Source organism: Aristolochia californica, unplaced genomic scaffold (assembly GCF_029961685.1).
Source record: "Aristolochia californica isolate CCGP_79_NKW_82.1479 unplaced genomic scaffold, dmAriCali1.0.hap1 SCAF_14, whole genome shotgun sequence".
In the NCBI taxonomy this organism is placed as follows: Eukaryota; Viridiplantae; Streptophyta; class Magnoliopsida; order Piperales; family Aristolochiaceae; genus Aristolochia; species Aristolochia californica.
Genome location: NW_027181815.1, coordinates 412,146 through 436,233, shown reverse-complemented (window position 1 = coordinate 436,233; position 24,088 = coordinate 412,146). Strand labels below are relative to the sequence as shown.

The window sequence follows — 24,088 nt, the reverse complement described above, 5'->3', positions numbered from 1 at the left end:
CACCCCAACAGCAAATTACATTGATTTATAAACTGGATGTAGATTTTTATATAACTGGAACTTTGGTTTATCAGAAATTTATATTGATAGCAAACTGCTTGGGCACTTGTCTCCATGGCCATATTTTATGCTAGTAAATATGACTATGGCTTCATACTTCCTGTTGTTGGAATCTACTATGTAACTGGTTTCAAAAAAACCAACTCCCCAGAGGCTAACTTCCTTAATTCATTAATTAATACCATTTTCATTTTATGCCAAAGATAATAGATTTGAGTTTGGTCCCTTTGAGCTTTGGAAAGAGAACCTGCCAGTGCCAAATAAACGAGACGGTCTAATAGCCTTCATGCAGGTAAAGACTAATCAACATAAAAGTAAATAACAACAACAAAACAGGAATAAATATTGTATTCACTATGGCTTGTGGGATCCATGTATTTACACATATATATATATATATAACCACAGAGACTAAACACAAATCAACTGCCTCATCAACCTGCTTGTCGTTTCCCAAGCTATATTTTTACTGGGGTAATAGAGAATGACCAATAAACTAGAGCACACCTATGGCTGCTAAGATTCAATGAATATCACTATCACGCAGAAAATCCCTTTGTAAGAGAACTGTAAGGGCTCAATGGAATCTTGTCGCATGCTTCTTTCGAGACTTTAGCCATCATCTCTTGATTGATTCCTGCATTACAAATGTTTGCAATGGACCGCATGTGTTTCATGCCATACTGAGACAAGGAACCACAATGAGTTTCAAAAGATCGTACCTGGACCAGGAATTCATACACATCAGAATTCAATTCAGGTACATAGGGTAGTATTTCACAACTGGAGTTAAAGAAGGATGGGTGTTGGCCACTTACCATCGTCTTAAGGCAGGACCAATCATCTACCAAAGGCTGGCCCGCTGGTTGAACACCATTCAACACCTCCGAGCCCTTAACAGATCCAAATAGTAACTTTCCGATGAGCTGGATGCTTCTATCAATATGCATTCTATGTGACATCATATCAAGCAGCTCCCTTTGAGCATCCACTTTCTTTGGAGAACCTTCAGGGGCTTTCCGGAACTTAACATAAAAAAGAAAATAGAAGGTACAGATTAAGAAAATCAATTGGCGTGTTGAAAGTGGAGAGCCCAAAAATCAAGCAAATCAAACTAACCTTATTCCAGAAATAAACAAGATCAGCATCCCGTTGGTTCACGACCTTTGAAGGTAAGGTTAGCGCATTGTCATCGATGAAAGTAAAATTTTCATTTTCAGGATTTGTACCAATGTACAAGAATAGGTGCTTCGTGTTAAGATCCAAATCCCCATATTGCATAACATGGGATCCCAAGTCATACGTGCCATGCTTTGAGGTCCTGGCTTTGACCTACATAGGGTAAGGGAATTAGAGCTCTCTCAGATCCTGAAAGTGATTCCACCAAAACAACGAGAAAAGGAAGACAAAGATGAACACTCACCAGATCGTACTGCTGCTTCAAAGACTCTGTCTGCAAGTTATGTACATCACTGCCAACATATGACCAAAATGCGTTGAACTAACTTCAACTAAAAAAGGAATTGTACCACGAAAAAATACATGTACAACAGGAAACAATACTTATTGCTTACAATAAAAGAAGATTATAACATGACAAACCTGTCTTCCATCCAAGAAATACTGTACAAGTCTCCCAGACAAGTATCATACTCCGGAGGTGAGCCTTGGATCTCCCCAGGACAGTAAGTTCCCCAGCTGCTTTCTTCACCATTTGAAGCTGTGGTTGCATAAATGTTTAAGCCTTCAGGGAGAAGGCCTTCAAAGATACTCCCCGACTCGCAAGCTTCAAGGTAGAAAACCTGTAACATTGTTGAATCATAACTTTTTTTCTTTTCATGAAATCAAGAGTGGAAGCAATAAACCTAGACAAGAAATGTTGCTCACCAAGCTCTCGTAAGACTTTGAAGCATGCTTTTTCTTTAATGCCCCAATAATATCATCAGCATAAAGATAAGGATAGGTGGGCATCCCTGAAAATTTTTAAATATTTTTTAGAGAAAAGCATTTCAAATCAGTAATATGTTTTTCCTCTTTTCATGAAAATGAGCTTTGGGTCAAGGTCAAACTCGAAAGTTAACCTGGAAGTGTGATGCTGATTAAGATATGGTAAATTAATTTACTACAGATATTCATGCTCTTTATTCAATTTTTTTAGTCGAAGTGGATTTGAGCAAGAATCTGAATAGAGATGTAAAAGTAACTCAAACTTCCAATGATGAGAGTAGAAGGACTACTAACCGAGGACACCGGGACCACCATGATCGGAATAAAACACAAAAATATGGTCATTGGGACCACTATCAACAACTTTCCCACTGCCACCAGTAAGAGCCGTTTTATTCCCAAGGAGAACAGCTATAAAGTTGTTAACAGTTACCTCATCTCCTACATAATCCTGCAATTGGATATCCTTAAGCTTGAGAACACAAGTGAAACACAGTAATAAATGACATGCATCAACGAAAAGAGGCTTTGGAATGTGAAAGTTTAACCTTGGGAACTCCGGCATAAACATCCTCACCCTGTGGGTGATTTATTATGATGCCAGGATGAGGATTCTCCACATTGTAAGCAATATCATCATACATGAAAACTATGATGTTTTCATCTTTCAGACCACCTTTCTTCATTATCTGGTATGCGTGGCACACATCGGCCTGTATATGTTTCAATAGTAAATTGTAAAATTTTAAAATCAGCCAGAATTAAATCTACATCTTAGAACAGAGGCAGGAATTCCATAATTAACTACGATTTAGAAAGCTTCCAAGGTTGAAAGAGTATTTAGACTTGACAAGACACTGTTATCTTCAAGCGATACATACATAAGAACCTCAACTATTGCGAACTTCACCAATGATTAGTAGACAGCGATTGAGATATTTTAAAAATCTTTGCAGAAGAGCATTATCGACTAATGAAAATTAGACTTAAAATCGTTAGCACTAGACAAGTGACACTACCCTGTTAATGGAAGAGTATGAGTAGTCCTAAGTTTTAAAAGACCTGAAATAATCTTTAAAGGAAGAACTGTAAGATCAATAATAATCAAAAGTATTACACAACAAAAGCGTGCAAGATAGACAGCATGGTTTCCTCAAATTGAAAGAGTAACTTGACTCCAAAGATATTTTGATAAGAATAACGTATCTAGAGTTTGAAGAATGTCCACAGCAAGTCTTAACTAAATCTGAGTTATGAACACTATATAGATGCAGAGAAACCACCACAAGCCAATTATAGCTGTAAATAGAAAAAAAATAAGCAATCTCTATCAACCAAGAGAACAAGCGTACAAAGGCACTCCAGGATTTGAACAGAGGAGGAACAAAACACGAAAGTCTACTAATACCAACATAAGCTCAGTAGAACGCAGAGATCGCAAAAGAATTCAAAACAGAAGAATTTAACAGCGAAAAGAAAATGCCTAAACAGAAAAATTCAAAACTTCAACAAAACAAATATCCACCTGGTGCCTATAATTCCAATAACCAGACGAGCCGGCGACAAGGACCGCCCACCTCGTCCCGGCTGCATCCGCTCCGTCCGACGGCATCCTGATAACATCTCGATAAAAAACTCGGCATTCTACAGCCAGTCCAGACAAAAGGAGCGCTAAGAGGATGGGGGCAGCGAAATGATCCATCTCCCACGTCGAAGAAACCGAGGAAACGGAGGACGAAGCTTCCGGCGTGCGACGAAATGGACGAGCGGACAACCGGTATTTATAGAAATCTGGCACCGGCTCAAAAGAACTAAGCAACGTGGCAGGATCTGGGACGTTGAGAAGCTAATCGCGCTTCTTTTGAATGATGTGGGCCATGCGGCTATTCTTTACAGTGGGGCCCAGAAAGTTGATTTCGTTTGATAGGAATCTCTTGCAAATTAAGACTGGTATCAGGAGTTGGCGGGAATAGAGGGGAATCTTTGTAAATTGGTCGATTTGCCTCCGGTCTTGTTTCCACCATGCCGATAACGTGTAATCGGATCAGTCCATTTCAGAAGGGGGGGGGGGGGAGAGCATTTAAGTATCGCTTATCGTACCGATATATTAAAATTAATTATTATATACATTTACGTATCCTCCATTATAAATAATTAATATTTTCAATATGCGAAATTTTATGATATGATCCATATCATATATTATATGGTTTTTTTTATTTCGATACATATAAAACTTATACAGATATTATACGATCTACAACTGAGTTGCCCACTCCAATCGATAATAAATTAAATTAAATTAATAAATATTTATAAAAATATTAAAATTATTCAATCCTTTTTTTTTATTTCTAAAAAGATGTCTGATTGACAAAAGAAATGGGGAAAGTAACAATAGACAAGTAAAAACATTCTTTGATTGGTTTTCTTGTATTTTTACTGTCATAGAAAAAAACAAAAAAAAAAGTTATAGTGTTTGTATTTATATTTAAAATAGAATATTTTTTAGTATTTTTTGGCTTATTTGTTCCATGGTTTCTATAGAAAACTCATTTTTAATCTTTTTTAGTATTTCTCAAAGGAAAATAAATAAAGAGGAATAAAAAAACACAAAATGCATAAACACAATTGTTGGTGTCTTTTCAAGAGGAAAGACATTTTATAGTAGAAATACATTTCAAGGGATTATTAGTGCCTTTTTTTTTCCTGGAAACGCTTATCTAGCTGGAAATTCTTACAGATTTCCAGGTAAGAATTTTCTGCCAGGATAGGCAAGAAAATCGTATGAAATTTTTTTAAATAAGTATTTGATAATTGATGTTGTAATTCTTATAATTTTTCATGATAATTTTGTATTTGATATTTTATTTTACTTAAAAATTATCAAATAAATATGGTAATATATGAGATTGATTATTTATTTTTTTTAAAAAGGCACTAACTACTCCTTTTAATTTTCCTTGTAAGACACTAATAAGATTTTATTTAAACATTTATTAAAAATGTGTATCCTAGGAAAAATATTTATATCTTTTTCTAAGATATAAATTTCCAATTAAGGGCCAAAAAGATTTTAGTTAAGGAAATATTTGTCATGACAAATGTCTTCACATAAGTCAAATCAATGGTAGGATTCGACTCTTTAGCGTGACCACCATGGACGCAGGCCTACATTTTTCCTCTGGTCTGTCGACCCATAGAATGGACAAGCATGCAGCTTACGTCCACTTTTGCTTCTCCGCACGTAATAACAACCCTTAACAATTAATTCATATAAAACAATTGAAACTTACCAGTAATTAAACTGCTTTATAAACTTGTAAAAATTAACGTAAAGGTCACAATCCCCATATTCCAACTACATCAACTTACCCCATTAATCAAATCAAATTACATTTAATTTTATAATTAGTTGACTATGGTTAACCATGTATGATTTTTTTAATAATGCCGGAAACTATCTCTTAATAGACCGTTTAAAGAGAACTCTCTAAAAATTATATAAAGAGGTGATTATTAATTAATTATTCAGTTAAAAAAGAAGAGCAAATTACTATCTGAATCGAACAAAATAGTCCGTTAATGGAGTAAAAACTAGGGGCGGCAAACTCATTTCAAAAAGAAAGTTCGTGAATCCAGTCCGCACGAGACAAGCTTGAAGGAGAAGCGATACCTGAGAACGACCGAAAGAAATCCGTAGATACACGCGAGCGTGATGGCCGCCCAAAAGTCAGTGAAGGTCGCGTCTATGTTTCAAACAGATTCGGATTTTCTTCCGATAATGGCGTCCCACCGCAGTGTTTTTTAAGACGGTAGGCAAATAGCCTATCTGCTTCCAGCAATTATTGACAAGTAATAACCAAGCAAAGTCACATCGAATGCAACAACGTCCACAAGCTGTAGTAGCCTTGTCTGGGCGAGTAGTGTGTTTTATACTTCACTCAAAAGCCAATCAGGGGAAAGAAACCATTATCATAAGCGTTTCTTGATTAAATGGGCCGAAAGTAAAGTAGAAACCATGACTCTCTTCCAATAAAGAACACTTACAGTTACTTGGCGCCAAAGAATGAAACTTCTCTTTGTACAGATCGCACTGCCAAAGCAGGAGTGACTTTCTCCAACAAACTGTTTTCTTTAAGCTTTGTTGTGTGTGGATTTCTTCTTTGCCATTTGCATCCCTTGTCCAAAAAAACGAAAAGGGACACGATGGTCTTACCTGTGTAATCGATTCCCACCCAACTGCAACCATGTACCTGCTTCTTCATTGACAAGGATCGTTTTCAGAAATTCAAGGAGAAATGATCAATGGTAACTAGTCACCTACCTGTGCACTGCAGTTTTTAGTTTTGATTATGATCTTATGAAGGAATAATGCAATAGCATTGCAATCAGAAGTTTACCAGTTCCATAGCAAGACTGCATCAAGGGAGAGTAGCAAAAATACAGTACGACGTTGAAGATGATAGATAATAAATTAATTAACTTTGTGGTTCCGACTTTCCAAATTATGCTGTAGTTACTGATCCTTCTTTGCCATTTGCATCCCTTGTCCAAAAAAAAAAAACAAAAAGGGACACGATGGTCTTACCGATGTAATCGATTCCCACCCACCTGCAACTATGTACCTGCTTCTTCATTGACAAGGATCGTTTTCAGAAATTCAAGGAAAAATGATCAATGGTAACAAGTCACCTACCTGTGCACTGCAGTTTTTATTTCATTCATGCTCCATGAACTATTGGGGTCAACAACAGCCTGTTTGATTATGATCTTATGAAGGAATAATGCAATAGCATTGCAATCAGAAGTTTACTAGTTCAATAGCAAGACTGCATCAAGGGAGAGTAGCAAAATACACTAGGAGGTTGAAGATGATAGATTATAAAGTAATCAACTTTGTGGTTTCCACTTTCCAAATTATGGTGAAGGTAATGTTAGCTATGGCACAAAAGAATGTATTACACATGGAAGCTGCTGTCATCTATGATTTTTCTTGATTGGATTTGCAAAAATATTGGGCCTGATAAGAGCTCCATTTATCCCAAGTGGAGGTCAACTTTAAAGCTCTGTCTATATGATTGCTATTTACTTCATGTTGACGGTCTTCACCCTTTCGGTTGAGTCTCTTCTATATGGATTCCGCAGGCACACATACGTAATCAATGTCAATGGCACTGGAACTTTTACTGTTAGTACCTCCACATCAATTCTTAAGATTTCAGAGTACTACGAGAATATCTCCACAAAGTAACAGCCAACAACACAGCACCTGCCATACCAGCCAAAAGCTGGCAAAAACCAGGCAAAATATAGACTTGAGTCATATCAAGGCTCTTAACTTACTATCAAATGTATAAAATGCAAAATATGATTTCACTCACCTTTGCATCTCTGCTGACTTTGTTTGGTGTAGATCTAAATAATGATTTCAAAAGTTTTACGCCAGATAATTGCGGCATTAATATTACAGCAGTATACTGCCTTCTGCATGGAGAAGGCAGTACCCGTTGTAATGCCATCTTTGCCGTTGATGGTGTCAATGATGTTCTTACTTTGGATCGGGCCTCATCTTGAACCTGAAGATAGTAACCAAAAACACTAAGAAAAACCAAAAGTCCCATCCATCATATACACAACAAGTTGCTAAGCTCATAGCTAAATGACTTACTATAATGTTTATTCATGTTAATGAACTTTAAAGTATCAAACCCTAAATAAACAACCATCATGTACCTTCTAACTCAGACATGTCAGTAATTTGCACATCCTATGACTAAAATACACATCATTCCCACCTATAAGAAACTAGCAACTAATAAATCTCTTAAAATCCAAGTGACTAGTTAATATCATACCATACAAAGGAGCCACAATGCAAAATTGTTTAATTTAAGATAGGAGTTTCTTGAAAAACAAATGTTACTTTTCCTTTGTGTAGTGATATGTTAGATAATCATTATAATTTTTCCTTTGTTTTCCCTTTTATCTGATTTTCATCCATAGAGGTATTTGGGTCTCTTAACTTAAAAGAGTCATAGCTTGCTTGGTGCTAGTGAAAAGGTAATTATGTCGTTGCTTATTTTATGCTTATGTAATTAAGGGACATTTATGCCCAAATCTGGTCAATTAAGAAAATATAATACCACACTCCCTCTGGTTGAAGTTGATGTAGTTCTCAATTTTTTGAATTTTGCCTTCTTCACTTTGTTTTTTTTTTTAAATGTCAGTTAGCAGTCTACAAATTTTATTACCTAGAAAGACAAAGGCAAGGCGTGCTCATAATGTGATGTATATGAATACCTCAAATGATGCACTGACATCACCACAATAGACCCGTGCCTGATAGCTACGCAGAATTCGGTCCAACCAGTAGTAGTTCTCCTGAATAAGCAAAAATAGATGCCAAATAAATTGCATAACTTATCCAACATCATTCATCTAACACTAAAAAAGTAAAGAGTATTCACCTGCAGCCCATTTTCATGGGCTCGTTGCTCAATTTCAAGAGTGGATGAAACATCCTCATCAGAAGGGCCCAGCTCCTGAAGACATGATATCTCGTCCAAAGCAAGATCAACCTAAAGTAGTATTGATGCAGTCATAATATTTACTGATAGTGCAATATCAATCAACAACAAAACCAACAAGGACTCTCAAGAACCAACCAAGCTGTTCCCATAAAAGGTCAAATTATTGCTTATGAAGAGAAATGTCACTAACAAGCTTTTGAGTTTCTTATTCTTACTTAGGTACTTTTTTATAGAGTCCATAAATTAATAGAATTTATGAAAAGCAGAGGACAGCATTTCAGCAGGTAAAATACAACTAATCAAAGACATACCAGCTTCCATGAAATATCTGGGTCGCAGGAGAAGATTACACTGATATCTCCACGAACATCTCCACTTCTTGATGGTTTATTACCACCAAGAAAGACAGATACACCAGCAGAGTAGATCTAAGACATTAATGTACATAAATAAATGGAGCAATTAATGAATAAATGAAATGCATATAGCCCTTAAAAAACAATTAACTTCCAACAGTTATCAAAAGTAGAACTAAGAATATACCTGACCATGTTTGAACCGAAGAACTTGCATTATTTTTGTTTCCAGAAGCTTGCTTAGAAATCCAACATAGTGAATCTCTTCCATCTTGAATTTGAATTGGACATAGAAGTAAGAAAAGAAGAGACTTCTTAATGTGTTTGTTGCAGTGAAAACAACAAACTGAAGTATGCTAAACAAGAACACAAAACTCACAAAGTATTATCTCTTCTTCCTTCTTTTCACTTTTCCCTCACGAGATTTAGACACAAAGTAATAATACAACAATACAAAACATGTAGAACACTGATGCCCAAGATAAACCGGTATGGCCAAATTAAAGATCATATGAACAAGGGGCCTCATGCCAGATATCATAATTAGGCCCACAGCCAGATTTCAAAATTTGATTCCAAACTGACGAAGTAGAGAGTAATTGTAAAGGTGCAAACGAGTGCCATAGAAGCAAATCCAGGAAAACAAGAATGGTGCTTACCTGTAAGGTCAAATGAATGAATCATGAAAGAAAGAACCTATTAAAGTCAGAAAACTAGCTACTTTCGCAGAAAAAAAAAAGACAGAACAAAAATTAGAAATGAAGAAACAACTTAGGAATCACTGCAATAAAGATTAGCAATCACTATCCTAAATGAGCCGTAGTCTACTGCACAGGTAGTTGCTTCAAGATACATGAAATATGTATAACACCAACCAGAAATGTTTTTTTTTCCTTTTCATTTTTCTAAAATATAGTTCAGATTCACTAAATATCATGAAAAAAACAAAAGATACTTCCACACACCATAGATGTATTCTTCAACTCGACGGGGAAGGCTAGCTGGACAGAACATTGTGCTTCCACCATAGGGCTGCGTACTGTTTCCCTGCATGAGCATTTCAGTAAGGATAGAGAGAACTGGATAATATATGGTTACAGATCAATGAGTGATAAACTTCATGTGAGGACATATACCTAACAATTCTGGCCGGAAATGTAAAAGGTAGGCCTTTTAAATCATCTCTATTGAAACGTAAAATTGGTTCTGGCGGCTTTGGGATTCCACCCTGGAAGCAACACCACAGTCAGCAAAAACACCAATCATTAAAGTCTGGAAAGGTCAAAGCAGTATTTGAACCTACCAGGTACTGCAAAATGAGAGGAACTGCAACCTTTGGATCTATATTTCCTACAATCACAACAGTGAAAGTGGAGGGGTCCTTGAAACAATTATTGAAATAATCACACGCTTTTATAGGGTCAACATTTCGAAGGTCACTAATCCTAATTGGCTGCAAAGCAGAAGGCCTGTTAGAATGGTGAAAATGGGGTGATGAATGAAATGGAATCTAAAATGATTCTGCATACCCTAAAGAAATAAGAATTCCCATAGTTCAGCTCTCGGACACGGTTTGCAAATGCAGTGTAAGGGTCCCGTTCTTGTGCACGAATTGCTTCTTCTGCCATTTGCATTACTATCTTGACTTCTTCTTCTCCTGGAACCACATCAGTTGTGAATAGCTGGTACACAAGCTGCAGCACAGACAGACAAAAAAGGTGTTAATGTTCAAAAACATTTCAAAGGGCTGGAAGCAGATCACAGTAACTATTGAATCTTTTTTTTTTTTTTGAAATGATGATAATTTTATTTCAAAGAAGTAACTATTGAATCTTTGACAAACCTGAAATGCAGTCTCCAGGTCAGATGGTGAGCAGTCACCAGAAAAGGTTCTCATGTAAGCTCCAACCTTAGTTCCAACTTCAGCTCTCTTGCCAGCAAGCATGTCCATGAGAACTGAAGGTCTGTAGCCAAATATACCAATTTCTCCAGCAATGGTGGACCCCATTGAGCATGAGAAATAATCACTTTCTGGAAGTTCAGATAAACCTCCATATGTGTACCCAGTGAAAAGAATCTGCAAAATAAAAAACAACATAATAAAATAATTGAAAAAAGTAAGGAGAGAGGGAGAGAATGAGAGAGAGAGAGAGAGAGAGAGGGAAAGAGAGGGTGGGAGACAAAGGCTCAATAGAACTGCCTAGGGTGCTGTGCACATCCCCAGGCCTATTTATTAAGTGAAAAAAATAAAAATTACAAGTATGCACCTCTCTTAAGTGAAACCCTAATCTTCTTATATCTCCCACTCTACATGTCCTATTTACATGAAATTTGGACTATAGAAATAATTCAACACAAGGAATAAGCTTACAGCAAGATATAAAACTAAGGGTCAGGTGAAATGACCAAATTGCTCTTGTAGCTTTTTTTTCAACAATAATAATAATAACAAACAAAAATATGTTACCGAACTATGAAATGCAAACCGTGATCCAGTACCTGATCATCAAGAAAATCTGTGCTCTTATAGCAAACCCTCATGCCATTGGACAATACTAATTCTGTGACCCCAATGTTAGTATAATCATTCTGTTCAGTAGTGGTCCTGAAACAAGAAATTAGACAAACATGCACTTGTTAAAAAGATATCAATCTCATATGGATAAGGTAAAGCCTCTACCATTTTCTTCTCTTCCATTTTGCCTAATATGAGTTCACCTGGTACTAGCAGCTTTTATTGGGAAATTTCTCATTTTAGTAGGAGTTTTCCAATTAACGAAACTACAAGAAGCATGAATCTATGCAGGAAAAGGATCAAAAACTTATAAACGTATGTGATGAAGAAGACTGTAACCTTAGCTTACACAAACTACCCAATCAACGATTGGATGTATTGCGAATCAATTCCTGAGTCTTATAATTGCAATTTTCATAATAAAAAAAATTAAACATTAATTTTCAGGGCATCAAAGTAGTGTTGGAAGTCTGGTTCTTCAAATAGTAACTGAAATTTGGTTAGCATGGCCTTTTAGTTGTTAAGTCGGATTCAATCTATAAGTAGATGCTTGGTAAAATTTTATTCAATAATTACTCACAATTCAAAAAGATGGCCCTCTCTCAAGTTGGTGAAACTCATGCCCTAGAAGGTCCTTATTGTTAGATATACTCCAAAGAAATGTAAAATAGACTCATATGAATTATCTCTTAGACTTCTTGTTAATGAAAGAAAACCCACCCTGAACCTCTTACCCTTGTTAGAGAGTAGAAACTGTGCATGAAGTATCCTTTTATTTCTAAACGTCAGTTGGTTTTAGAGTAGTAAGTTGGATGGGCATGCAAACTTAATCCATTTGTAGAGTTTATAACAGAGGAGGCTAACTGTGGAAGGTAGGTTCAAGAGTTCTCTTTTGTTTTTAGTCTTATCTACTTATTTATATCCCCTCTGTTTCTCTACTATGTTCTCCCTTCTAATCTTCTTTATCCAAGTGAGCCTAGACAATGCTTCAGTTGGAAACAGTACGATTAGAGTGCTAAAGTCTTTAGATGCACATTTTTCAAAAAAAAATCCTTGGATGTAGCTATAGTTCAACAAGCTTAATGTAAAATACCAATCAGTGATAGAAGTAAGAATAATAAAAGCAGCTAGAATTGAGACTTTGTCTGTCATAGCCTACTTCTCAACTGATTTCTTTTTGTTTTTTGTTTTGTTTTTGGTCTGATACTTCTCTTCTTATTTCTTTCTTCATGACTTGTAATCCTCCTTATACTCTCTCCTACAGGAAGCCTCTTTTAATAAAATCATTATTTTCATTGTCACTGAAAAAATAGTAATAATTAAAGCCTACCCTGGATTTGGCTTCACAGTGACAATTTCTTCAGGTATGTGCTCATCATCCCATGGAGGAATGACTTGTTCTTCCTCAAGAGAATTAATTTTCATAACAGCTGCTTTTAGGTCATCCATGGTAGCACGCCCTTGAGGTTCTACAATCTTAATTACACAGCTGTGTTCTGTATGGAAGTAATCAGCAAATCTGGACACTTCTGCCGGCGAAATGTCTAGATAAAAACAAACCACAGTTTCTTAAGAAAAGCAATAAGCTTAGTAGTAAAACAAGTCAAAAAGAACAAAAACCTAAACTTTACAACTGAAGCTTGTAAGAGCATCTCCACATAGGGATGGAAATGTAAAAAATTCTATAATCTGCTTTGTAAATAAAACCATGGGAATCCAACAAAAAGTCTAGAAGAAAGAAACAAAAAGCAAAGGTGGAACGCACGAGGTAAGATTGTCTTTTGCAGTTGTGCTTCATACTCGATCCCAACAATTGGCTCACTTCGGAAAAAATGCTGTACAATAACCACTATAAGCTTAAGCATTCTGAAAATTTTCATACTTGATGAACCACAAGAAAATAGAAAAACATACAAAATAAATATAGGAAATTACTTGTAAATATTCATCGCGTAGGTTTGTTGATTGCATCTGATCACGCTCCAAATAAGCAGATTCGATCTCTGACATCATTAAAGCACGGACAATAGATATTTCACGATCTGAGAACCCATGAAGCCGAACTCTCGCAACCTGTAAAGATGGAAGGTTCAGTATGAAGAAAAAAAAGGAATAAGAAACAACAATTTTGGATGGTCCTATTTGTACCTCCAGAAGCATTGATTCAAGTGCTTCAATAGTCCCTCTCTCTTTGCAAGAGGAGGTCATTATGTATGCCTTGATAGGACGAACTAGAACGTCAGCAGCTGATGAACAAGAGAAATAAGGGGGATCCTTTCGACGAGATAATTTGAAAAATCTTTGGTTTAGAGCACAATGGAACATTCCTTCTGCCAATGAATCCCTATAATCCTTCACTGTTCTCAATTCACCCACAGCCATCTTACAACTGATCATTACTGCTGACTGAGCCAATCCAAGAGAACAACATCAATGTATGAACTTAAATAGAAGGGTAACACACTTAACCTGCCTTGTTGCAAAAATACCATTATCCAACAAAATCCTAGCTATCCATTCTGCTTGATGGCTGCAAATTATTTGATTCAATGACTACCAAGCAGATAACTACAAAAATCAGCACCATGAAAACATTCATGGATCGTTCACCTTCCAACTACCCAATTACTCAACAAGGAAGTAGCATAGTCCTACCTCAAATGCAGATCCAAATCCACCGTGCTTGGATTCAGACTTTGATCTGCTTAAGATGGACATGTCTTGAAACAAACCGGGATCTTTTATAGTTTAAATCCCGAATAGGATCAGGCTAATGACCAGATCATGACATGAATTTTTAATCCAAACCAACATAAAAACAATAGGAATTAATTTCTATCAGTAATCAATTCTAAGATAGTTTTTAGCGGGTAGAAGTCCCACCATTGTATGACTGTACAAGTTTTCTTCCACATCACAGGTCAATTTTCTAACAGTTTAGAAGTGTTTATGCAAAGACAATTCCAGATTGGTTTATAGTTAAAAAATCCTGTAATTATTAGTTGGGAGATCACCTAACTTTGGCTAGTCATGTTGTGAAGAATTAGGCCAACGTCAACTTGGCTTCAGAAAAGTCTAAGCCCTCCATTTCTTTATAGTAGCCCTTCATTTCTGTTTGGTAGCCCTCCTGTTCTGTCTCCTGTATGCGTATTCTCTATGACAGGCATGTGTATGTTGTCCACGACTAGGTCCAAATTCTCTGTTTAGGCCTCATCTGAGGGTGATGTTAGAGGGTGAAAAAACATAGCACTCAATTGTTGAACAGGTGTACCACATTACATGTTAGTTCATTGAAGTGAAAGAAGTCATTGTTCTCCTTAGTTTTCTGCATTGGTTTGGGCTTGGAATTATCCTGTTTTCAAAGTTCAGACCTGGGAAGATGTCTCCTAATTTTAGCTGGTCATTTTGGAAGAAGTGACCCAACTTAATAATAGCAAATTATAGGCACACCTACTCAAATTTTCCATATAAAAGTGGCATTGCATTGTTATACTCATCATTTTTTTGTTGACTTTAAGTGTTATTGAATAATAATTTTTGTGAAAATACTGGTGTAAGGGTAGTTTGGTCATTTTCCCATATCATGTAGGTGTCAAATGGTTCCAGCATGTTCAGCTGCTTATCATGCTACTATGTTTCAAGTTTTATAGAATTCTGTTATGCATTGAGTAAGTTATGAGACTTTTTGTACATAGGAGCATTTTTGTCCTTTTTCTGTAACACGTTCAAGTGAGTTAATAAAGTGGACAGGCCCAAGTTTTTCAGCATCATTTCTGATGCAGCACTTCGCTTCTTCCTCTCAAATCCTCTTTTTCTCAATTTCCTCTTTTTCCTTCTCTTTAATCCTCCCAAGTTTGGTATTTTTCATGGTATCAGAATAGTAGAAGACAGATCTTGGCTTCTCTCTCCACATTGCTCAACCCTATCAAATGTTCTTTAACCAGTCTCTAGACTGGTAGGCTAAAGGTCATATTTTTTTCCTTTTTTTCCTCCTATCATAATTGTTAAGTTGGGTCTAAGGTCCATCCCAAAATGAATAAACACGTTAGGAAGCGTCTTTCCCAACTAATAAACTCAAGATCTTCGTACTCATTAATCCATGTGGGAATATTCCTTAACACTCCCCCTCACGTGTAGACCCTCTTTTTGTGGCTCTACAAGTGGATAATTTAGGAGCAAGCAGTTTAGGTGTAGGGCTTCTTTTGTGGCTTTACAAGTGGATAGTTAAGGTGTAGGCCCTCTTTTGTGGCTCTACAAGTAGATTGTTTAGGTGTAAGCCCTCTTTTTGTGGCTCTACAAGTTAATAGTTTAGGTATAGGCCCACATATGAGTACCTGCTCTGATACCATGTTAAGTTGGGTCCAAGACCCATCCCAAAATGAATAGACACGTTAGGAAGCCTCTTTCCCAACTAATAAACTCAAGATCTTCGTACTCATTAATCCATGTGGGACTATTCCTTAACAATAACCATTTGGTCGATAGCTTCTACTGGCAAATGAGCAGTTTGGAATGATTTACTACCCTTAAAGAGTCCCTAACTGAAACCCTATTTTCTTCCTGGCCTACACACCGTACCCAATGCTTTTGTCATTCTCCCTTGCCTACGTCCTCATACCTGGTATTGTTTAAATTGGTTTTTTTTCTCAAGCTTAATCACAGAAATGAAGAGGGTATGTGCCATTGTTCATTGACAAATGCTTTGGGTGTGATAATTGTGCCCTAATCTGGAATTGTGAGGCCCACTTGATAGTTCTGACATCAAACACTCTCACCTTATCCAGATTACATTAATCAGGTTGAATTGATCCAATTATGTAAACTGGTTAAGGTCTGGTCTAATGTTCTTGAACACCAAAATGATGGCTAAGTATGTCAGAGATGATCCTCCTATTTCTATGTCTGAAGACTGGAAGGCTGAAGGCAATCAAGTTATAACTTGGTTGGTTAACAGCATGAAGTCACGCTTTAGTGATCAGATTTTAAGTTGCAGGACAGCTAAGGAGATGTGGACAACGCTGACTTCTATTTTATATCAAGAAAGCAATTTTTCTCATATTTATGAATTATATATTTGATACTTCAACATGCAAAGGAGTGACAAACCACTGAGATGAGGCTTGTTTAACAGGAAATCAGCAATTTCATTCATTTGCTATGAATGCTGATGATATTCAGAAAAAGAAAAACCAGATTCAGGTTGACAGGTTTTCAGATGGCCTTGGATCTGAATTTGATATTATTAGGGCACAACTGTTGGTCACTGATGATGTCACCACACTTGAACAAGGATTTAATAGAGTTCTTCGGGCAGAAGGAGCAATAGCATATAAACCGGAGAAGGATACTAGACTTTCCTATGCAATTGCTCTTAACCTCCACTCATCCTCTAGTAAGTTCAAGACAGAGGTCATGGGGGCAATAGTAGAGATCGAGGTAGAGATTCTTTTGCTCGTGGTCGTGGTCTCAATGAGAAAGGGAATCAGAAGTGTATTCACTATAGTCGAACCAACCACTTCTCTGACAAATGCTGGGAGGAGTTCGGCAAGCCAGCATGGGCGAACTCTGCTGTGACAGGTAGAGACTCTAGTTCATACTCTGGACCTCAAAAGGAGATTCATCAGTTGCTATAAAGGCTTGGTCAATTGATCATTGCACCTACTCCTACTACTAGCGAAACTAATCCCTCATCCCCAACAGGTACCACAATAGCGAACACAGGTATGCTGGCAATGAATGTTTCCTAGTCCCCTTCCTAGATCATTGATTCGAGAGCCTCTACCCCCACATGTCAAGTATGACTTCCATATTTCATTCTCTTTATCCTTCTCAGTCCTATCATCATGTAACCTTAGCAGATGGGCCTACATCTCCTATTTAGGGGGAGGGTTGTGTCTATACCACACCAGAGATATCATTGAGTTTTGTTCTTTTTGTTCCTAATTTTCATGTTAATTTGTTATCTATCAGTCACATAAAAAAATCCTTGAATTATTCTATAACTTTTTCTCCTACTTCTTGTGTGTTTCAAGACTTAAAGCCAAAAAAGGATGATAGGTTTTGGACGTGAGAAGGGCTGGCTCTATTTGCCAGATGATATCTCTACTCCACAAACTATGGTAATTACAGCTAAAAGATCTCCACTCCTATGGCACTTGTGTTGGGGCATCCATCACCAACCAAACTCTACCAGTCTTTTCTATCTTTGCCAGCTGATTTTTCCTTTGACTGTGAGTTCTGTCAAGTGAGAACACATCATAGATCTAGTTTTTCAATTAGTCCTAGTTTTGGTTCTCGTATTTTTGAGTTAATTCATTTAGATTTGTGGGGCAAATGTAAGGCCCCAAATCCATTTGATTTTAAGTACTTTGTTTCATTCATAGACGACTTTAGTAGAGTCACATGGTTGTATCTCGTACTAGAGAAGTCTGAAGGCTTTGATTATTTGTAAACTTCTTTAATGAAATCACAAATCAATTTAGTGCACTTGTGAATATTTTTTGTACTAATAATGAACTTGAATTTCTCAAACAAAAATTTGCATCATTTTGTGCGTTACGTGGTATTACTCATCAAACTTCCAATTTATATTCTCCCTAACAAAATGGGGTGGTTGAACGTAAAACAGACACCTAATGAAACTAACCAATACTTTACCATTTTACATGAATGTTCCTACGTCTTTTTGGGGAGATGCTATGTTAACTTCATGTTACTTGATTAATTGCATGTCTTCGTCTGTTCGGCAAGGTCAAGTTCCTATGCAGGTTTTAAAACCCCAGTGTAAGTTGTTTGATGTTGTCCCTCGTATTTTTGGGACCACATGCTTCGTTTGTTTGCAAATAAATTGTCTCCTTGAACGATTAAATGTGCTTTTGTGGGTTATTCACATCATCATAAAGGATTACAAGTGTTATGGTCCAATTAAAAAGAAAAATGTGTTCTCTAATGTTATATTTTTGAAAACACTCCTTACTATGCATTTCTACAGAGTCTCAAACTTCGTCTGGTCCTATGGATAACCCAATTCTCATTGCTATTATAGATGCACCAGCTGCAGGTTCATCTCTGCCACTTCAGGTATATATTCGGTGCTCTATCATCTATTGCCTGCACTAGTACCTACCAAGGCTCCAACCATTTACTTCTTTGCCTATAGGTCCAATTTCCTCTGATTTGGATCTCCTTATTGGCTCTAGAAAGGTAAAAGGTAGTGTACCTTTCATCCTATCTCTCAATATGTTTGTTTTGATTTTTTGTCTCTTTCAAACAAATCCTTTACTGTCTTTGTTTATGTCTTTTAAACCTAGTTTAGTGCAGGATGTTATGTCTTTTCTTGATTGAAAACGAGTTATGGATGAGGAGATGAATACTTTGGTATCGAGGGACTCATGGAGTCTTTGTGACTAACCTTCGAAAGCGCTTGTTCTGGGGTGTCGATGGGTCTAACACCATTAAAATAAAGTTGAAGGGACGATTGACAGGTAGAAAGATATATTAGTAGCCAAGGGCTATACACAAACCTATGGTGTAGATGTGTTTGAAACTTTTTCACCTGTGGCTCATATCAATTCAGTTCGTATTTTGGGTTTCAGTGGCCATTATTTCGACTGGATGTCAAAAATGTTTTTCGGTATGGCGACTTAAAGGAGGAAATGTATATGGAGCAACCTCTTGGGAATGTTGCTCAAAGGGAGACAATAAAGGTGTATCATTTGAAGAACGCAATTTATGGACTTAAACAAAGTCCTAAAGCATGGTTTGAAAAAATTAGTAATGTGGTGATGAAATTTAGTTTCATAGAAGTCACTGTGATCACTCTATGTTTGTGCTAAAAAGGAAGACAAGTGTTGTTATCTTGGTAGTGTATGTTGATGATATCATATTATTTGAGAGTGACTTGAAAGGAATTGAGGAGGTAAAAACACATTTGGCAACAAATCTCCAAAAGAAAGATTTGGGACAACTGAAATATTTCTTTGGTATTGAACTAGAAGTAAGAAAGGTGTTGTTTACTGTCAGATGAAGTATATTGAAGTATGTTGCAAGAGTGTTGTTTCTTGGGTGCTTAAATGCTAAGCCAATAGATACTCCTGTGGAAGTAAAGGTCAATCTTCATATCCTTCATAGTCTTGTACTCAAGGACAAGACCTAGAATAAACGGTTTGTGGGGAAATTGATTTATGAGAAAGTTACTAGGCCTGACATATCATTTGTAGTGGGAGTAATTAGCCAATTCATGGATAGCACAAGACTCCTACATTTAGAAGCGGCTCAAAGAATTTTAAAATATTTGAAAGGGGCTTCTTGGAAAAGCTTAATAGTATACTCAGAACGAGAAGATTGATATATTGGGATATTTTGATGTTGATTATACTGGGTGTAAAATGGATATGAGGTCTACTACCAATTACTACTGTTTTGTTGGAGGTAACTTAATGAATTGGACGAGCAAGAAAAAGCCGTGGTGGCTACATCTAGTGGTGAGGCTGAGTACAGGGCAATGGCTTACACAATTAGTGAATTTATGTGGGTGAAGTCCGTTCATGTTGAGTTTGGCTTTCCTATTCCAGAACCTATGGTTATGAAATGTGATAATCAGGTTGCTATATTTATAGCAAGTAACCCAATATTCCATGAAAGGACGAAACACATAAAAGTTGATTGCAATTTCATTAAAGATATTGTCATCCAAGGGAAAGTGGTTACTCCTTATGTGAAGTCCTCAAAGTAACTTGGAGATGTATTCTCAAAACCCCTTGGAAGGTGTGAACACCTGTTATTTTGTAAAAAATTGGGATTTGTGGACATTTACTATCCAGCTTGAGGGAGAACGTTAAAATACTGGTGTAAGAATAGTTTTGACATTTTATTATCTCATGTGGGTGTCGAATGGTTCCAGCATGTTAGGATGCTTATCATGCTATTGTGTTTTAAGTTTCATAGAATTCTGTTATGTATTGAGTAAGTTATAAGGCTTTTTGTATAAATGGATATTTTTTGTCCTTCTGCAGTAACTCACTTAAGTGATCTAATAAAGAAGACAGGCTCAATTTTTTCAGCCTCATTTTCTGACGCAGCACATTGCTGCTTCCTCTCAAATCCCCTTTCTCTCAATTTCCTCTCTTTCCCTCTCTTTAATCCTCCCTGGTATTTTTTAGTTTTAGAAGGTCTCACTCAATCAGGAAACAATAAAAGAAAGCCAAATTGCACCTGATCCAATAAATCAGGATTTTCAGTTACTAAGGAATTCTTTCAGTTCCAATTTTTGCTGTGCTTAGGATTACGACTCTAAAAAAGGTTCTACAAAGTAGGTATTGAGCCAAGTCTAGACTCCTCTCAAGGTCTGCTTGAGGCAAAGCCCTGTTCTTTACAAGATGCAATAAAGATGTTGGATAGAATTCTAGCAAGAAGTGGGACCCATGAAGCTGCTTCTACCTTGAAGAACAGCCCCAAGTGCAGCATGGTTCTAAGTCAATTGAGTGGAAAGACTGTGTATGGCTACATGAACCAATGATCGTATACTAACCCCACCAGCTTCAGATTCAACAAAGCATGAAAAACGTGGCTCTTCATGAGTTGGAACAGGAAAATCAGGTAGCTGAGGAGGAACTGTGTCTGCAACTTTTTGCCCAAAATGCATATGTATCAAGTCAACCACACTCTACAAGAAAGAAAAAAAAAATACAATGTCAGGAAAGCAGATGAGATCATTACATAATCAAGATTTTATCTAACTAAACAACGTAACTAGGAACAAGATTCAACCTGTTTATCAGAGAAATCCCCAACAGCAATCACAGCCATGTTGTGTAAGTGGTACCACTTTCTGTAGAACTGCTTAACAGTTTCAGAAGTAACAGTGCGAACAACTTTTTCTAATCCAATTGGTAGACGTTCAGCATACTGCAAAGACCTCCAAAAAAGTTAATGATTGGTAAAGAAGAAAGTTCAATGCTGTTCAAGGAATATTTTTTTGAAATGAATACTGTTCAATGATTAAGAGAAGAAACTTGAAGAGAACTACATATCTTCATAGCACCAAACACAGAACACTTGAAGGCTAGACAGTTGATAAACCATCATCCAAAACTCTAATAGCTGGATTTTCCAATCCGATCAATAGCTTGCACCTCATTTAAAAACCCATTGCTTTGGAAAGTTAGGTTGTTTATTTTTCTAGAGACATCAGACAGAAGAAATAAATCGAGTGTTTGGATGATTGGCTACATGGCATCAAGAGATGTAAGAGAAATGAAATAAAAATGTAAGGAAAATGGCAGAAATTTCCAGAATACGAGTGCTGTAAAATATTAGCACCAAAGACTGTTTACTTTGTTTCCAATTTTTCACCTGAGTCAGCGATTGTTTATGGACACAAATGAAGGCATTCCTGAACCATTTTTTAAACCTTCCAAGCCTTCACAATAAAATAAAATAAATAAATAAACTTCCATGGACAGTTTTTTATAACCACAAATCAGATCTGCAGAAAGCTACTAAATGCTGACTCTGAAATTAAAAAAAATTTGAAAAACAATGCTTAACTTTCCAATGTTGAATCATTTGACAGCAATTTATACTATCAGGAACACAATTCTATTAAAACATAAAATCATGGCCAAAAAAGGAAAACATTCAAGTGAAATTAAAATAAAAACAGAGAGAACCTTAGATCCTTCCATCATAAGAATCCAATGAGCATCTTGCATCCGCCCTGCCGCATTCCGCCCTCCTCGATATTCTTCAAGAACAGCTCCTCTTTCTTTTTCCAAGTCCTCAGGAGAAACTCGAATCTAGGAAACAAAAAGCTGGTTTTAACAAGAAATAAGCTATCTTAGAAATGTAAATGGCAACAGGGACTTAAACAGGATTCCACCTCGGAACTAAATTCTGCCAAAACCGATATCGCCTGAGATAAAAGTTCAGGCTTGTCTACAGGAACCAACAGTTCATAAATTGTTTCATCTGCAGATGTGGAAGCATTTTGACAAGCACCAAACTCAGCTCCAATGCTTTCCAAAAATTTGATAATGTCATGATTTGTGTACTTTCTAGTGGCACTAAAAGCAAGATGCTCAACTATGTGGGCTACCCCACGCTCCTGCTCCTCTTCCAAAACTGAGCTGCAACAGAATCAATACAATGACAAGTCAGGTATTCAGTGAATGCAATATAAGCAAGCAAACAGACAGAAAATTCTGGTATGGATATTAAATTAATACCGGTCTGTCCAAATCTCGAACCTCATTCTAACATTCAACAGCATCCGCAAATGAAGGAGGACTGACTGAACAGCTGACTAATAGTCATTCTTTTGCAAAATAACAATTCATACCCACCACCTCGATGTGTAGCTCACAAGAAACAATTCAAAATTTTTATAGTTTCCTCCAGAAACAAGGTAAGCTACCGTGCTAATTGTAAAAAAATAAAATAAAAACATGCTAATTTAAAGAATGATGGAGGCCACATTTATATTGGCAAGCAGCTGAAAGACAAGAAATGGTATACACTCTTCGAACCACAATTAAAATCATTGTCATCCATTATAAGTAAATGGTCACAAGTAATATGTGACTACATCTTTTTAAAATCAACAAGCAGTACTGTTTTTTCAGGGAAAAGATAGAGAATGATCACAAAAACACTCTTTTTTCAGTAGCAACCACCCTTTTTAACTCGATTACAGAAACAATGTTCACAAATACATCAAACCTCATGACATAATTTTTATCTATTACAAAATTCATCATTAGAGTCAGAATAAAGTGCCTTACAGATAAACGAAAAAAGAAAAAATCAATATGGAGTAGAAGACAAAACAAACACGCCAATCAAGCCGAAATAAAACCATACTAGTGGATTCAGCGAAAAAGAACTCAAAAGCTAAAGAGCAAACGTTTGTCTCCCAAATTTGACGACCAAACACTAACCCGCCATTTCTAGTTACCGGAGAAGTAAATAAATGAGAGAGAAACCAAAAAACAAAAAAAAAGGAAAAGTCCAATAAATGGGACTCATCTCAATACATCAACATCTACAAACACTCACCCGACCTTGACGGCGAGCGCGAGAGCAGCTCTCATCTTTGGCTTCGAATTACACCGTACGTAGTAAACTAGGCCGTTTTCCAGCCTACCGTACTCGACTCCAAATGGGGTTACTCCAAGAACTTCGTCCATTGAGATGTTCGCCATCTTGAGAGACCTGAAACCATGCCTTCGAGCAATAGGTGGGGTATCTCCAGGAAGCAAATCCATGGCCACGGAGCAAGTACTCCAAATCAGAGAGGAGGATACGACTGAAATCTCTTATCTTCGCCGGCTTTTTTGTCTGAGATTTCCTACTAATAATTTCTCTATGACATGTCCTTTTTCCTCGTCAACTCCTCCCTACAAAGAGAGAGCTACAATGGAGCTCCGCCTTTCCGAGAGGCTTCCATTAAAGAGATGTAATTGCAGCCGCGCTATAGTAGATGTTAACATCTGAGTGGACATTTTTCTTTTCATAGCTTTTCTTTTCCCACCGATAGGCCATGTTCGTTCAACGCCCAATGGCGTAGACCACGAGGTGTTACCACTCGAAACGGAACCTTAATGGGTCTCTAAATTTCGAGTTAGACTCGGAAAAATTCGGATAAGACTCACCAATTGACTCAACAAAGGCAATCCTGA

At 36.8% G+C, this 24,088-nt stretch overlaps 2 protein-coding genes across 2 annotated transcripts; both read right to left on the bottom strand.

The window, feature by feature from the left end:
- Nucleotides 1-390: 390 nt before the first annotated feature.
- On the bottom strand, nt 391-3,748 carry LOC137949930 (vacuolar-processing enzyme-like). Its single transcript, XM_068796179.1, has 9 exons — nt 3,533-3,748; nt 2,556-2,720; nt 2,302-2,458; nt 1,948-2,033; nt 1,663-1,862; nt 1,484-1,532; nt 1,180-1,392; nt 879-1,085; nt 391-782 (listed from the first exon to the last, which is right to left on the bottom strand). The coding sequence occupies exons 1-9, from the start codon at nt 3,707-3,709 to the stop codon at nt 600-602; spliced, it is 1,437 nt and encodes a 478-aa protein (XP_068652280.1). The 5' UTR covers nt 3,710-3,748; the 3' UTR covers nt 391-599.
- Nucleotides 3,749-6,873: 3,125 nt separating this feature from the next.
- On the bottom strand, nt 6,874-23,910 carry LOC137950399 (zinc protease PQQL-like). Its single transcript, XM_068796845.1, has 21 exons — nt 23,466-23,910; nt 22,291-22,537; nt 22,082-22,207; nt 21,180-21,317; nt 20,941-21,075; nt 13,560-13,817; nt 13,347-13,484; nt 13,177-13,246; nt 12,742-12,955; nt 11,396-11,501; nt 10,740-10,973; nt 10,426-10,590; nt 10,200-10,349; nt 10,033-10,124; nt 9,862-9,943; nt 9,084-9,167; nt 8,852-8,968; nt 8,478-8,588; nt 8,311-8,391; nt 7,392-7,586; nt 6,874-7,298 (listed from the first exon to the last, which is right to left on the bottom strand). Exons 1-21 carry the CDS (start codon nt 23,672-23,674, stop codon nt 7,221-7,223), a joined length of 3,030 nt encoding a protein of 1,009 aa, XP_068652946.1. The 5' UTR covers nt 23,675-23,910; the 3' UTR covers nt 6,874-7,220.
- Nucleotides 23,911-24,088: the final 178 nt, after the last annotated feature.

Bases quoted from the DNA above. Each gene is read 5' to 3' on its own strand.
- LOC137950399 (XM_068796845.1), bottom strand. From the start codon at position 23,674: ATGGATTTGCTTCCTGGAGATACCCCACCTATTGCTCGAAGGCATGGT. The intron at 13,818-20,940 runs GTTAGTATACGA...GGATTGGCTCAG, and splicing joins TTGAATCTGAAGCTGGTGGG to TCAGCAGTAATGATCAGTTG. The intron at 8,392-8,477 runs GTGAATACTCTT...TTGCTTATTCAG, and splicing joins CCCATGAAAATGGGCTGCAG to GAGAACTACTACTGGTTGGA.
- LOC137949930 (XM_068796179.1), bottom strand. From the start codon at position 3,709: ATGGATCATTTCGCTGCCCCCATCCTCTTAGCGCTCCTTTTGTCTGGA. The intron at 2,034-2,301 runs GTTAGTAGTCCT...AAAAATTTTCAG, and splicing joins TGGTGGTCCCGGTGTCCTCG to GGATGCCCACCTATCCTTAT. The intron at 1,086-1,179 runs GTTAGTTTGATT...TTTTATGTTAAG, and splicing joins TTGTTTATTTCTGGAATAAG to TTCCGGAAAGCCCCTGAAGG.